At 44.0% G+C, this 12,673-nt stretch overlaps 1 protein-coding gene across 1 annotated transcript in view; it reads left to right on the top strand.

Annotated features, from left to right (window-relative positions):
• PLXND1 (plexin D1) overlaps positions 1-12,673 on the top strand; it is a 240,597-nt gene that overhangs the window by 190,853 nt on the left and 37,071 nt on the right. Inside the window, exon 26 of the mRNA XM_082265543.1 lies at positions 1,823-1,969. Within this exon, the coding sequence (XP_082121669.1) occupies positions 1,823-1,969 (147 nt within the window). The remainder of the gene's footprint in view (positions 1-1,822; positions 1,970-12,673) is intronic.

The raw sequence follows: 12,673 nt of genomic DNA, 5'->3' as shown, positions 1-12,673 counted from the left end.
GCTCTAAAGACCACCCGGCCCTTTCCCTTATATGTCACTGCCCCGCCTCCTGTCTGCTCTAAAGACCACCGGGCCCTTTTCCTTATATGTCACTGCCCCGCCTCCTGTCTGCTCTAAAGACCACCCGGCCCTTTCCCTTATATGTCACTGCCCCGCCTCCTCTCTGCTCTAAAGACCACCCGGCCCTTTCCCTTATATGTCACTGCCCCGCCTCCTGTCTGCTCTAAAGACCACCGGGCCCTTTTCCTTATATGTCACTGCCCCGCCTCCTCTCTGCTCTAAAGACCACCCGGCCCTTTTCCTTATATGTCATTGCCCCGCCTCCTCTCTGCTCTAAAGACCACCCGGCCCTTTCCCTTATATGGCAGTGCCTCGCCTCCTGTCTGCTCTTTGGACCCCACCGACTGGTGACACCCACCCAGCTCTTTCCCTTGTATGTCACTGCCCCGCCTCCTGTCTGCTCTAAAGACCACCCAGCCCTTTACCTTATATGGCAGTGCCTAGTCTTTTGTCTGCTTTTGCACCCCACTCACTGGTGACACCCAGCCAGCTCTTTCCCTTATATGTCACTGCCCCGTCTCCTGTCTGCTCTTTGGACCACACCGGTGACACCCACCCAGTTCTTTCCCTTATATCACTTTGCCCCTCCTCCTGTCTGCTTATTGAACCACCCACCCCTTTACCTTATATGGCACTGCCCCGCCTCCTGTCTGCTATTTGGACCCCACCCACTGGTCACACCCACCGAGTTCTTTCCCTTCTATGTCACTGCCCCGCCTCCTGTCTTCTCTATAGACCACCCGGCCCTTTCCCTTATATGGCAGTGCCTAGCCTCCTGTCTGCTCTTTGCACCCCACCCACTGGTGACACCCACCCAGCTCTTTTCCTTATGTCACTGCCCCGTCTCCTGTCTGCTCTATGGACCACCCTGCCTTTTCCTTTTGTGTCACTGCCCCGCCTCCTGTCTGCTCTTTGGACCACACCGGTGACACCCACCCAGTTCTTTCCCTTATATCACTTTGCCCCTCCTCCTGTCTGCTTATTGAACCACCCACCCCTTTACCTTATATGTCACTGCCCCGCCTCCTGTCTGCTATTTGGACCCACCCACTGGTCACACCCACCCAGTTCTTTCCCTTCTATGTCACTGCCCCGCCTCCTGTCTTCTCTATAGACCACCCAGCCCTTTCCCTTATATTGCAGTGCCTCGCCTTCTGTCTGCTCTTTGCACCCCACCCACTGGTGACACCCACCCAGCTCTTTCCCTTACATGTCACTTCCCCACCTCCTGTCTGCTCTTTGAACCTCCCGGCCTTTTCCCTTTTATGGCACTGCCCCGCCTCCTGTCTGCTCTATGGACCACCCACTTCTTTCCCATATGTCACTGCCCCGCCTCCTGTCTGCTCTTTGCACCCCACCCACTGGTAAAATCCTCCCAGTTCTTTCCCTTATATGTCACTGCCCCGCCTTCTGTCTGCTCTATGGACCACCCACTTCTTTCCCTTATGTCACTGCCCTGCCTCCTGTCTGCTCAAGGCCACTGGTGACACCCACCCAGTTCTTTCCCTATATAAAAATATAATTAAATATGCAACTTTCACAGTCTGATGTGCAGTACATATTATATACAGTTGTTCAGTGCTTGGTTCATGAGCAAACTTACTGATCCATACTTCCTATTAATCCCCCTATAAGCATATTTAAATTTGTTTTTTTTTTCCCTGACTAATGGTTTACGAACATAGCCACACCCAATCATGGATGCAAACCTCAGCGATCTCATCTATTCTTCATGTATCTAACCAACATTTTTTCTTAACAGGAAACCGTGGGAGAGCCATTTTTCTTGCTGCTGTGCGCCATTAAACAACAAATCAACAAGGGCTCCATTGATGCCATCACAGGGAAGGCGCGGTACACCCTGAACGAGGAGTGGCTGCTCAGAGAAAACATTGAGGCCAAGCCTATGGTAAGCAGCATCAACTGCAGGATGTCAGTGTTCAGTCAATGTCTCAAAGTCCAAAATTGCTAATAGGTATTTTGGTGTAGGTAGTAGTAGTTAGTAAAATTAATCTGGCCTTGTTCTGTGATGGTGAAGGTGTTTTGTCGCTTCTCAGTGGCAGTTCTTCGTAGCTTCTTTCGTAGATTCTCTAAGCCATTTGTTCATAGTTTCCTTCATAGCTTTTTCAAGCTACTTCTTCTAAGTTTCTTTCATAGTTTCTCCAAGCCACGTTGTAGTTTCCTTAATAGCTTCTCCGAGCCATTTTCTTTATAGCTTATTTGATAGCTTCCTCAAGCCACTTCTTTATGGTTTCCTTCATAACTTCTGCAAGCCACTGCTTCATAGCTTCTTTCATCGCTTCTTCAATCCACTTCTTTGTAGCTTCTTTCGTAGCTTCTCCAAGCTACTTTTGTGTACCTTCCTTCATAGATACAACAAGCCACTTCTAAAAAGCTTCCTTCCTAATTTTTTCAAGTCACTTCTGCATAGCTTCCTTCATAGCTTCTCCAAAGCACTTCTTCATAGCTTCTTTATTAGCTTCTCCAAGCCCTTCCATAGTTTCTCCAAGTTACTTCTTCATAGGTTCTTTCATAGCTTCCTCAAGCCAGCTCATTGCAGCTTCCTTCATAACGTCTCCAAGCCAATTCTTTATAGGTTCTTTCATAGCTTCTTCAGCCACTTTTCTGTAGTTTCCTTCGTAGCTTCTCCAAGCCACTTCTTTGTAGCTTCCGCCAGGGCTTCTCCAGGCTACTTCTTTGTAGCTTCTTTAATAGCATATCCAAGCCCTTTCATAGCTTATCCAAGTCACTTCTTCATAGCTGACAGCTATGATAGCTTTGATAGCTTCCTCAAGCCATGTCTTTGAAGCTTCCTTCGTAGCTTCTCCAAGCCACTTCTTCAGAGGTTATTTGATAGCTTCCACAAGCCACTTCTTTGTAGATTCCTTCACCTTCACTTCACTTCAGCCACTTCTTTGTAGTGGCCTTCATAGCTTCTCAAAACCATTTCTTCATAGTTTCTTTCATAAATTCAACAAGCCACTGCTTCATACCTTTCTTCACAGCTTCTCCAGGCTACTTCTTTGTAGCTTCTTTAATAGCATATCTAAGCCTTTTCATAGCTTCGCCAAGTCACTTCTTCATAGCTGCTTTAATAGCTTCCTCAAGCCATGTCTTTGAAGCTTCCTTCGTAGCTTCTCCAAGCCACTTCTTCAGAGGTTATTTGATAGCTTCCACAAGCCACTTCTTTGCAGCTTCCTTCATAGCTTCTCCAAGGCACTTCTTCATAGCTTCACTTTTCGTAGCTTTTTTTAATAGCATCTCCAAGCCCTTTCATGGCTTCCCCAAGTCAGCCCCTTTGAAAGCTTCCTCAAGCCACCTCTTTGCAGCTTCCTTCATAACTTCTCCAAGCCACTTATTCATAGTTCCTTTCATAGCTTCCTCAAGCCACTTCTCTGTAGCTTCTTTCACAGCTTCTCCAAGCCACTTTTGCATACCTTTCTTCACAGATACTCCAAGCCACTACTTCGTAGCTTTCTTCTTAAGTTCCCCCAAGCCACTTCTTTATAGCTTCCTTCATAGCTTCTCTAAGCCACTTCTTTGCAGCTTCCTTCTTAGCTTCTCCAAGCCACTTCTTCCTAGCTTCCTTCGTAGCTTCTCCAAGCCATTTCTTCAGAGCTTCCTTCATAACTTCTCTAAGCCACTTCTACCTAGTGTCTTTATTAGAATCTGCAAGCCCTTTCATAGCTTTTCCAAGTCACTTCTTCGTAGCTTATTTCATAGCTTTTTCAGCCACTTCTTTGTAGTTTCCTCCAAAGCGTCTTCAAGCCACTTCTTCATACCATCTCTTATAGCTTCTCCAAGCCAAATCTTTGCAGCTTCCTTCATAGCTTCTCCGAACCACTTCTTCAGAGCTTTATTCATAGCTTCTCCAAGACACTTCTTGATAGCTTCTTTTAATAGCTTCTCCAAGCCACTTCTTCATAGCTTCCTTTGTAGCTTTTCCAAGCCCTTTTGTAGCCTCTCTAAGCCATTTCTTTGCTTCCCTTGGCTTGGAGAAGCTACAAAATGTCTTCAACATTACAGAACAAGTTGAGTTCAATATGACTAACAGCTACTGGCTATTCCATGACCTCTTGAGAGGAGTACTGAGGCAGGGGGCTGGGATGTTTTCAGGAAGCTATGTACAACACCCTGCCGGCAGTGGTGAATTTTGGTTTTGAGCTGCCCTAGGCAAGACTAAAATTGGGCGCCCCCCTCCTATGTAAATTTGCCCCACCCCTTCCTGTTTAACAGATGTGACTCCCACCAAAATTGAAGGACTTCAAGTCCCAGCAAGAACCCATAAGATCTCATGAGAGGGGGGGGTGAGAGGGGGTGGGAGAGAGAGAGGGGGTGGGTAAGGGAGGGTGAGGGAGGATGAGAGAGGAAGAAGGTGGTGGGAGAGAGAGAGAGGGTGATGGGAGAGAGATAGAGGGTGTTGGGGGAGAGAGAGGGTGTTGGGGGAGAGAGAGAGATAGAGAGGGTGATGGGGGAGATAAAGATAGAGAGGGTGATGGGGGAGATAGAGAGGGTGTTGGGAAATAGAGAGAGCGGGTGTTCGGAGAGAGAGAGGGGGATGAGAGAGAGAGGGGGGATGAGAGAGAGGAGGGGATGAGAGAGAGGAGGGTAAGAGAGAGGAGGGTGAGAGAGAGAGACGGAATAGAGAGAGAGAGCGAGGGAATAGAGAGAGAGAGCGAGAGGTGAGAGAAAGAGAGGGGGAGAGAGAGAGAGGGGGTGGTGGGAGAGATAGAGATAGGGGTGGGAGAGAGAGGAATAGAGGGTGGGAAGAAGAGGAGTGGGAGAGATAAGGGGGGGGGTGGGAGAAGGTGTGATGTCACTTGTTGCTAGACGCCTGGTGGCTCTAGCAACCAGTGGCTAATGGAGTCTCAGATAGAGGCGAGGGTGGCTATTCTGCTGCCCCCCTGCAAAGTACCGCCCTAGGCTTGGGCCTTGTTGGCCTAGGCCAAAATACAGCACTGCCTGCCGGCCCCTCTCACCAGCCATGGTCTGCCTGCAGTTGTTGGAGAAGCACAGAGACCTAGTGATGATATCACAGTGTCTAGAATAGTGTACGAAATGAAAATAGAAGGATTTAAAAAAAAAAAAAATGTAAATACCATGTGAGGGAGGAACCAGGAAAGGCAACATATAAGCAGAATAAACGTCAGTTTTAAAATATGGACTATAAAAACAACAAAAAAAAAATTGCATAAGACTTCAAGAGTGCTTTACACAGAATTCAAAAAAATAACAATGCCTTTTAAAGACATTTTTCCGGACTTTATGGACAAGAGTAAGATTTTTTTACATTGACTGTGAATTCCTGGGCGGTTGGCAACCTTGGTCCGTCCAGGATGACAGGCAGGTAAAATGAGCCTTGTAGATGTCTGACGCTTGCAGGAAAAGAAAACACTGAAGGAGTCGCAGTGATTTATGAGTGAAGTAATACATTGTTTTCTCCTCTGAAATATCCCAGACAGGGGCCATATTTAACCCAGCAGCCCCCGGGCTCTCTCTGGGGGGGGGGGACTCATGGAAGTGCCTGTCCCTGGGAGCCCTTTGATTAATGGCTGTGGACTCCCTGGGAGGGGGTACCAATGGCTGGAGGGAGGGGGGAAATATTAATTTCCTATGTAGACATTACTGCAGAGGAACAGAAGAATCCCTCACTGCTGGTCGGACATACACAAACTTTACAGAATGTACAGAAAGCAAAGCGGGATGTCTCATTTCCTGAAAACAAATGATCACGCAGCATCCCACATAGATCACAGCTGTCCCTCCACTGCTCCCGAATTCCTCCCTTCATCCTTCCTCCATAACTGTCCCTCTTCTAGGTTAACAAATCTACTATGTAACTACACGGTTACATGTGTTTATCCTGGAATTAGTCCTATTTATCCTATAAAAGATTGCATTGCATACGTTCGCCCACTTGTATGACGGATCACTTGTATGACTGCAACCGATCAAAATGTGTATTTTCAAATACATTTAAATCCAAACTGAATGACCCATAGTGATTGTTTAATATGAAATTCACATTGCTGTTCAACCGTGTACATTCATTCTGTGGGAATGAGACCAAAAACAATCTATATCCCGTGCTGTTCAAATGTAAATCGTTGATTTAAAGTGGAAAATACTAACTTTGGCCACTAGATGGAGCTAAGTATCATTGAAATTTTCTGTAATACTTACCTCAATCTAGTGGCCAACTGCAGGTTGGAGGTAATATGCAGAAAGGGGATGGACATACACAAACTTTACAGAATGTACAGAAAGGAAAACAGGATGTCTCATTTGATAACCTCGTATCCGACATAGATCACAGCATTCCCTTAACTGGTCTCAAAATTCTTTCCTCCGTCCTTTTTCGATAACTGTCCCTCTTCTAGGGTAATAAATTTACTATATGACTACAGTTACCCTCTTATACTGGACTTCTCCCTATAAAAGAATACACTGCATACACTCAGCTACTAGAATGATGGAGGAGTAGTGATACTACCCACCACAACCAGATGATGGAGGAGTAGTGATACTATCCATCACAACCAGATGATGGAGGAGTTCTGATACTGCCCACTGCAACCACTCAAATGTGTATTTTCAAATAAATGTAAATCCTACCTGGATATCTCTTAGTGGTTGATTTATAAAGAATTCACATAGCTGTTTGTCTAGTGAAAGTATGTGTACATTTGTTCTGTGTAAATGGCACAAAAAACAAACGTAAATAGGCTATATCCTGTTTGAATATAAATTGTTAAAATGGAAAATACTGAATGCAGCCACTAGATGGAGCTAAGTATCCTAAGAATTTTCAGTACTACTTGGCTCCATCTAGTGGCCAAATGCTGTCTTTTCTATTTAAAATTAATTCTTTAGATTTTAGCAGCACAGGATATAGGCCAACATAACGTTTTGCATTGTTGCCAAAAAGTTTGATTTTGGTTTCATCTGACCAGAGCACCTTCTTCCACATGTTTGGTGTCTCCCAGGTGGCTTGTGGCAAACTTTAAACGACACTTTTTATGGATATCTTTAAGAAATGGCTTTCTTCTTGCCACTCTTCCATAAAGGCCAGATTTGAGCAGTATACGACTGATTGTTGTCCTATGGACAGAGTCTCCCACCTCAGCTGTAGATCTCTGCAGTTCATCCAGAGTGATCATGGGCCTCTTGGCTGCATCTCTGATCAGTCTTCTCCTTGTATGAGCTGAAAGTTTAGAGGGACGGCCAGGTCTTCGTAGATTTGCAGTGGTCTGATACTCCTTCCATTTCAATATTATCGCTTGCACAGTGCTCCTTGGGATGTTTAAAGCTTGGGAAATCTTTTTTGTATCCAAATCCGGCTTTAAACTTCTCAACAACAGTATCTCGGACCTGCCTGGTGTGTTCCTTGTTCTTCATGATGCTCTCTGCCCTTTAAACGGACATCTGAGACTATCACAGTGCAGGTGCATTTATATGGAGGCTTGATTACACACAGGTAGATTCTATTTATCATCATTAGTCATTTAGGTCAACATTGGATCATTCAGAGATCCTCACTGAACTTCTGGAGAAAGTTTGCTGCACTGAAAGTAAAGGGGCTGAATAATTTTGCACGGCCACTTTTTCAGTTTTTTATTTGTTAACAAAGTTTGAAATATCCAATAAATTTCGTTCCACTTCATGATTGTGTCCCACTTGTTGTTGATTCTTCACAAAAAATTACAGTTTTAGATCTTTATGTTTGAAGCCTGAAATGTGGCAAAAGGTCGAAAAGTTCAAGGGGGGCGAATACTTTCGCAAGGCACTGTATGTAAGGTGTTGCACCCTATTGTAACGTGTGCATGAATGTGCATTGCATTAATGCAGCCCGTTGAAAAGACAAAAAGTATAAATGGGCCACCAACTCAACAAAATGTTCAAAAAATCAGACGTATCGCAAAATATGCGATGCGATGTGCTATGGGGCTTTGCTGTGCGTTGCGGCGGGCTCCAAACCATGTGTGTTGGGATGCCATTGAAAATGAAGGGCACCGAAATGCATGCAATGTGTGGGGCCATGCAATGGTGTATTGCTTGTGTTAACATAGATATTTCCGCAATGCAGAAGTCTAAATTAATACAATTAGTAAATAAGTATAATCTGGGCTGTAGGGGAGGGCGGGGGCGTGTCCTACCAGTATAATCTGGGCTGTAGGGGAGGGCGGGGGCGTGTCCTACCACTAAATATTTTGGCGATGTCCCTACGGCACGCAGCAATATAATAAAGCGGTCCCTCCTTAGAGACAACTTCAGCCAAGATGCAGATGTGCGTCCTCTGTACAGCGCTCTGTCATATGTCGGTGCTATAAATAGTGAGAATAAATTCAGATGTAATATACAGCATGTGCTCCTCACCATTTGAAGACTCAGGCGGGTGTGGCCCCGGACCAATCCCAGCCATCCGTATAAATAGAGCGCTGGGTTGTGGGATTCGGGTTTTTTTTTTTTTGAGGATTTAATGTTAATTAAGTTTGCAGAATTAGATGACATTGTGTCAGATTTTATTTTTATTCCGATGACTGAGAGGGAGAAACTACAAAGTGTTCTGTGGATGGGACAGGCCACAATCTGGGTGTCAGATGTGCCGAACACAACAATGACAGGCCGACGCTGGAGGGTTCAGAGCAATGATACAGTGACAGTTAGAGATCTCAGAACAATGATACAGTGACAGTTAGAGATCTCAGAGCAATGATACAGTGACAGTTAGAGATTTCAGATCAATGATACAGTGACAGTTAGAGATCTCAGAGCAATGATACAGTGACAGTTAGAGATTTCAGATCAATGATACGGTGACAGTTAGAGATCTCAGAGCAATGATACAGCGACAGTTAGAGATCTCAGAACAATGACACAGTGACAGTTAGAGATCTCAGATCAATGATACAGTGACAGTTAGAGATCTCAGAGCAATGATACAGCGACAGTTAGAGATCTCAGAACAATGACACAGTGACAGTTAGAGATCTCAGATCAATGATACAGTGACAGTTAGAGATCTCAGAGCAATGATACAGTGACAGTTAGAGATCTCAGAACAATGACACAGTGACAGTTAGAGATCTCAGATCAATGATACAGTGACAGTTAGAGATCTCAGAGCAATGATACAGCGACAGTTAGAGATCTCAGTACAATGACACAGTGACAGTTAGGGATCTCAGAGCAATAATACAGTGACAGTTAGAGATCTCAGAACAATGATACAGTGACAGTTAGAGATCTCAGAACAATGATACAGTGACAGTTAGAGATCTCAGAGCAATGACACAGTGACAGTTAGAGATCTCAGTCAATGATACAGTGACAGTTAGAGATCTCAGAGCAATGATACAGTGACAGTTAGAGATCTCAGTACAATGATACAGTGACAGTTAGAGATCTCAGAACAATGATACAGTGACAGTTAGAGATCTCAGAGCAATGACACAGTGACAGTTAGAGATCTCAGAACAATGATACAGTGACAGTTAGAGATCTCAGAACAATGATACAGTGACAGTTAGAGATCTCAGAGCAATGACACAGTGACAGTTAGAGATCTCAGTACAATGATACAGTGACAGTTAGAGATCTCAGAACAATAATACAGTGACAGTTAGAGATCTCAGAACAATGATACAGTGACAGTTAGAGATCTCAGAGCAATGACACAGTGACAGTTAGAGATCTCCGAGCAATGATACAGTGACAGTTAGAGATCTCAGAGCAATGACACAGTGACAGTTAGAGATCTCAGAACAATGATACAGTGACAGTTAGAGATCTCAGAGCAATGATACAGTGACAGTTAGAGATCTCAGTACAATGATACAGTGACAGTTAGAGATCTCAGAACAATGATACAGTGACAGTTAGAGATCTCAGAGCAATGATACAGTGACAGTTAGAGATCCCAGAACAATGATACAGTGACAGTTAGAGATCTCAGAGCAATGATACAGTGACAGTTAGAGATCTCAGTACAATGATACAGTGACAGTTAGGGATCTCAGAGCAATAATACAGTGACAGTTAGAGATCTAAGAACAATGATACAGTGACAGTTAGAGATCTCAGATCAATGATACAGTGACAGTTAGGGATCTCAGAGCAATGATACAGCGACAGTTAGAGATCTCAGAACAATGACACAGTGACAGTTAGAGATCTCAGATCAATGATACAGTGACAGTTAGAGATCTCAGAGCAATGATACAGCGACAGTTAGAGATCTCAGTACAATGACACAGTGACAGTTAGAGATCTCAGTACAATGATACAGTGACAGTTAGAGATCTCAGTCAATGATACAGTGACAGTTAGAGATCTCAGAGAAATGATACAGTGACAGTTAGGCATCTCAGATCAATGACACAGTGACAGTTAGAGATCTCAGTACAATGACACAGTGACAGTTAGAGATCTCAGTCAATGATACAGTGACAGTTAGAGATCTCAGAGCAATGATACAGTGACAGTTAGAGATCTCCGAGCAATGATACAGTGACAGTTAGAGATCTCAGAACAATGATACAGTGACAGTTAGAGATCTCAGAGCAATGATACAGTGACAGTTAGAGATCTCAGAACAATGATACAGTGACAGTTAGAGATCTCAGAACAATGATACAGTGACAGTTAGGGATCTCAGTCAATGATACAGTGACAGTTAGAGATCTCAGAGCAATGATACAGTGACAGCTAGAGATCTCAGAGCAATGATACAGTGACAGTTAGAGATCTCAGAAGAATGATACAGTGACAGTTAGAGATTTCAGAGCAATGATAGTGACAGTTAGAGATCTCAGAACAATGATACAGTGACAGTTAGAGATCTAAGTACAATGATACAGTGACAGTCAGGGATCTCAGAGCAATAATACAGTGACAGTTAGAGATCTCAGAACAATCATACAGTGACAGTTAGAGATCTCAGAGCAATGATACAGTGGCAGTTAGAGATCTCAGAACAATGATACAGTGACAGTTAGAGATTTCAGAACAGTCAATGATAAAGTGACAGTTAGAGATCTCAGAGCAATGATACAGTGACAGTTAGAGATCTCAGTACAATGATACAGTGACAGTTAGAGATCTCAGAACAATGATACAGTGACAGTTAGAGATCTCAGAGCAATGATACAGTGACAGTTAGAGATCTCAGAACAATGATACAGTGACAGTTAGAGATCTCAGAGCAATGATACAGTGACAGTTAGAGATCTCAGTACAATGATACAGTGACAGTTAGGGATCTCAGAGCAATAATACAGTGACAGTTAGAGATCTCAGAACAATGATACAGTGACAGTTAGAGATCTCAGAGCAATGATACAGTGGCAGTTAGAGATCTCAGAACAATGATACAGTGACAGTTAGAGATTTCAGAACAGTCAATGATAAAGTGACAGTTAGAGATCTCAGAGCAATGATACAGTGACAGTTAGAGATCTCAGTACAATGATACAGTGACAGTTAGAGATCTCAGAACAATGATACAGTGACAGTTAGAGATCTCAGAGCAATGATACAGTGACAGTTAGAGATCTCAGAACAATGGCACAGTGACAGTTAGGGATCTCAGTACAATGACACAGTGACAGTTAGAGATCTCAGAACAATGATACAGTGACAGTTAGAGATCTCAGAGCAATGATACAGTGACAGTTAGAGATCTCAGAACAATGACACAGTGACAGAGATCTCAGAACAATGACACAGTGACAGAGATCTCAGAATGATGACACAGTGACAGTTAGAGATCTCAGAATGATGACACAGTGACAGTTAGGGATCTCAGAAGGATGGCACAGTAACAGTTAGAGATCTCAGAACAATGACGCAGTGACAATTAGAGCCGATTAACACCAGTGGCTGCGCATTGCGTTGTGTGCACATTTTATTGGCAGTGCGTTGCAACACAAGATAATGCATGGCCCCATGTTGCTCTGTGCTGCAATGCACATCCTGGCCCCTTAGAGCATCATTGGTTGTTATGGTGCCAGTGGTCGGCCCGCCCACACCATGGAAAGTCATGACTCTGATCCAGAGCAAACTTGTGTTTCCGGCACCCTGGGGGGGGGACCCAAACATGACGCCAGGATCCTCGCAGCACCCAGGCTGACAACTCTGCTCTACTCAACCCAAAACTAAAGAAAAAGTTCTGGCTTTAGATAAGTTTAATTAAAGGGGATCTCAGAGATCCGCGCACTGCAGGACCCCAGTAATTCATTGGCAGATTATGAGGAAAATCATAATTTTTATTGCTTGGAATATTATTATTATATATTATCGTTATTCTGTTGGCTGATCTTAGAAGTAAAATACACAGAGAAAGAGCGTGACGCAATGACCTCTTAGTGAAATCATTAAGTTTCTTATCTAATATCCACCCTGGGCGCCAGTCCCGTGTGACCCCCTCTCCTCCAGTGACCCCATGTGATGGTATCTGGCTGGGCTCCGTGTTATCTGATGGCAGCCATTATATCCCATAATAATCCAATTATCTCATTAAGGTCTGATTAGACCTGAGCTCCTCCATAATGCTAAATAAAACAAACTGAGCCCAGGACATACCCAGCCAGAGGGGGACACCTGATGTCAACTG

The sequence above is a fragment of the Pelophylax lessonae genome (assembly GCF_965119305.1).
Source record: "Pelophylax lessonae genome assembly, chromosome: 8".
NCBI lineage: Eukaryota > Metazoa > Chordata > Amphibia > Anura > Ranidae > Pelophylax > Pelophylax lessonae.
This window is presented reverse-complemented; position numbering and strand designations above follow the sequence as displayed.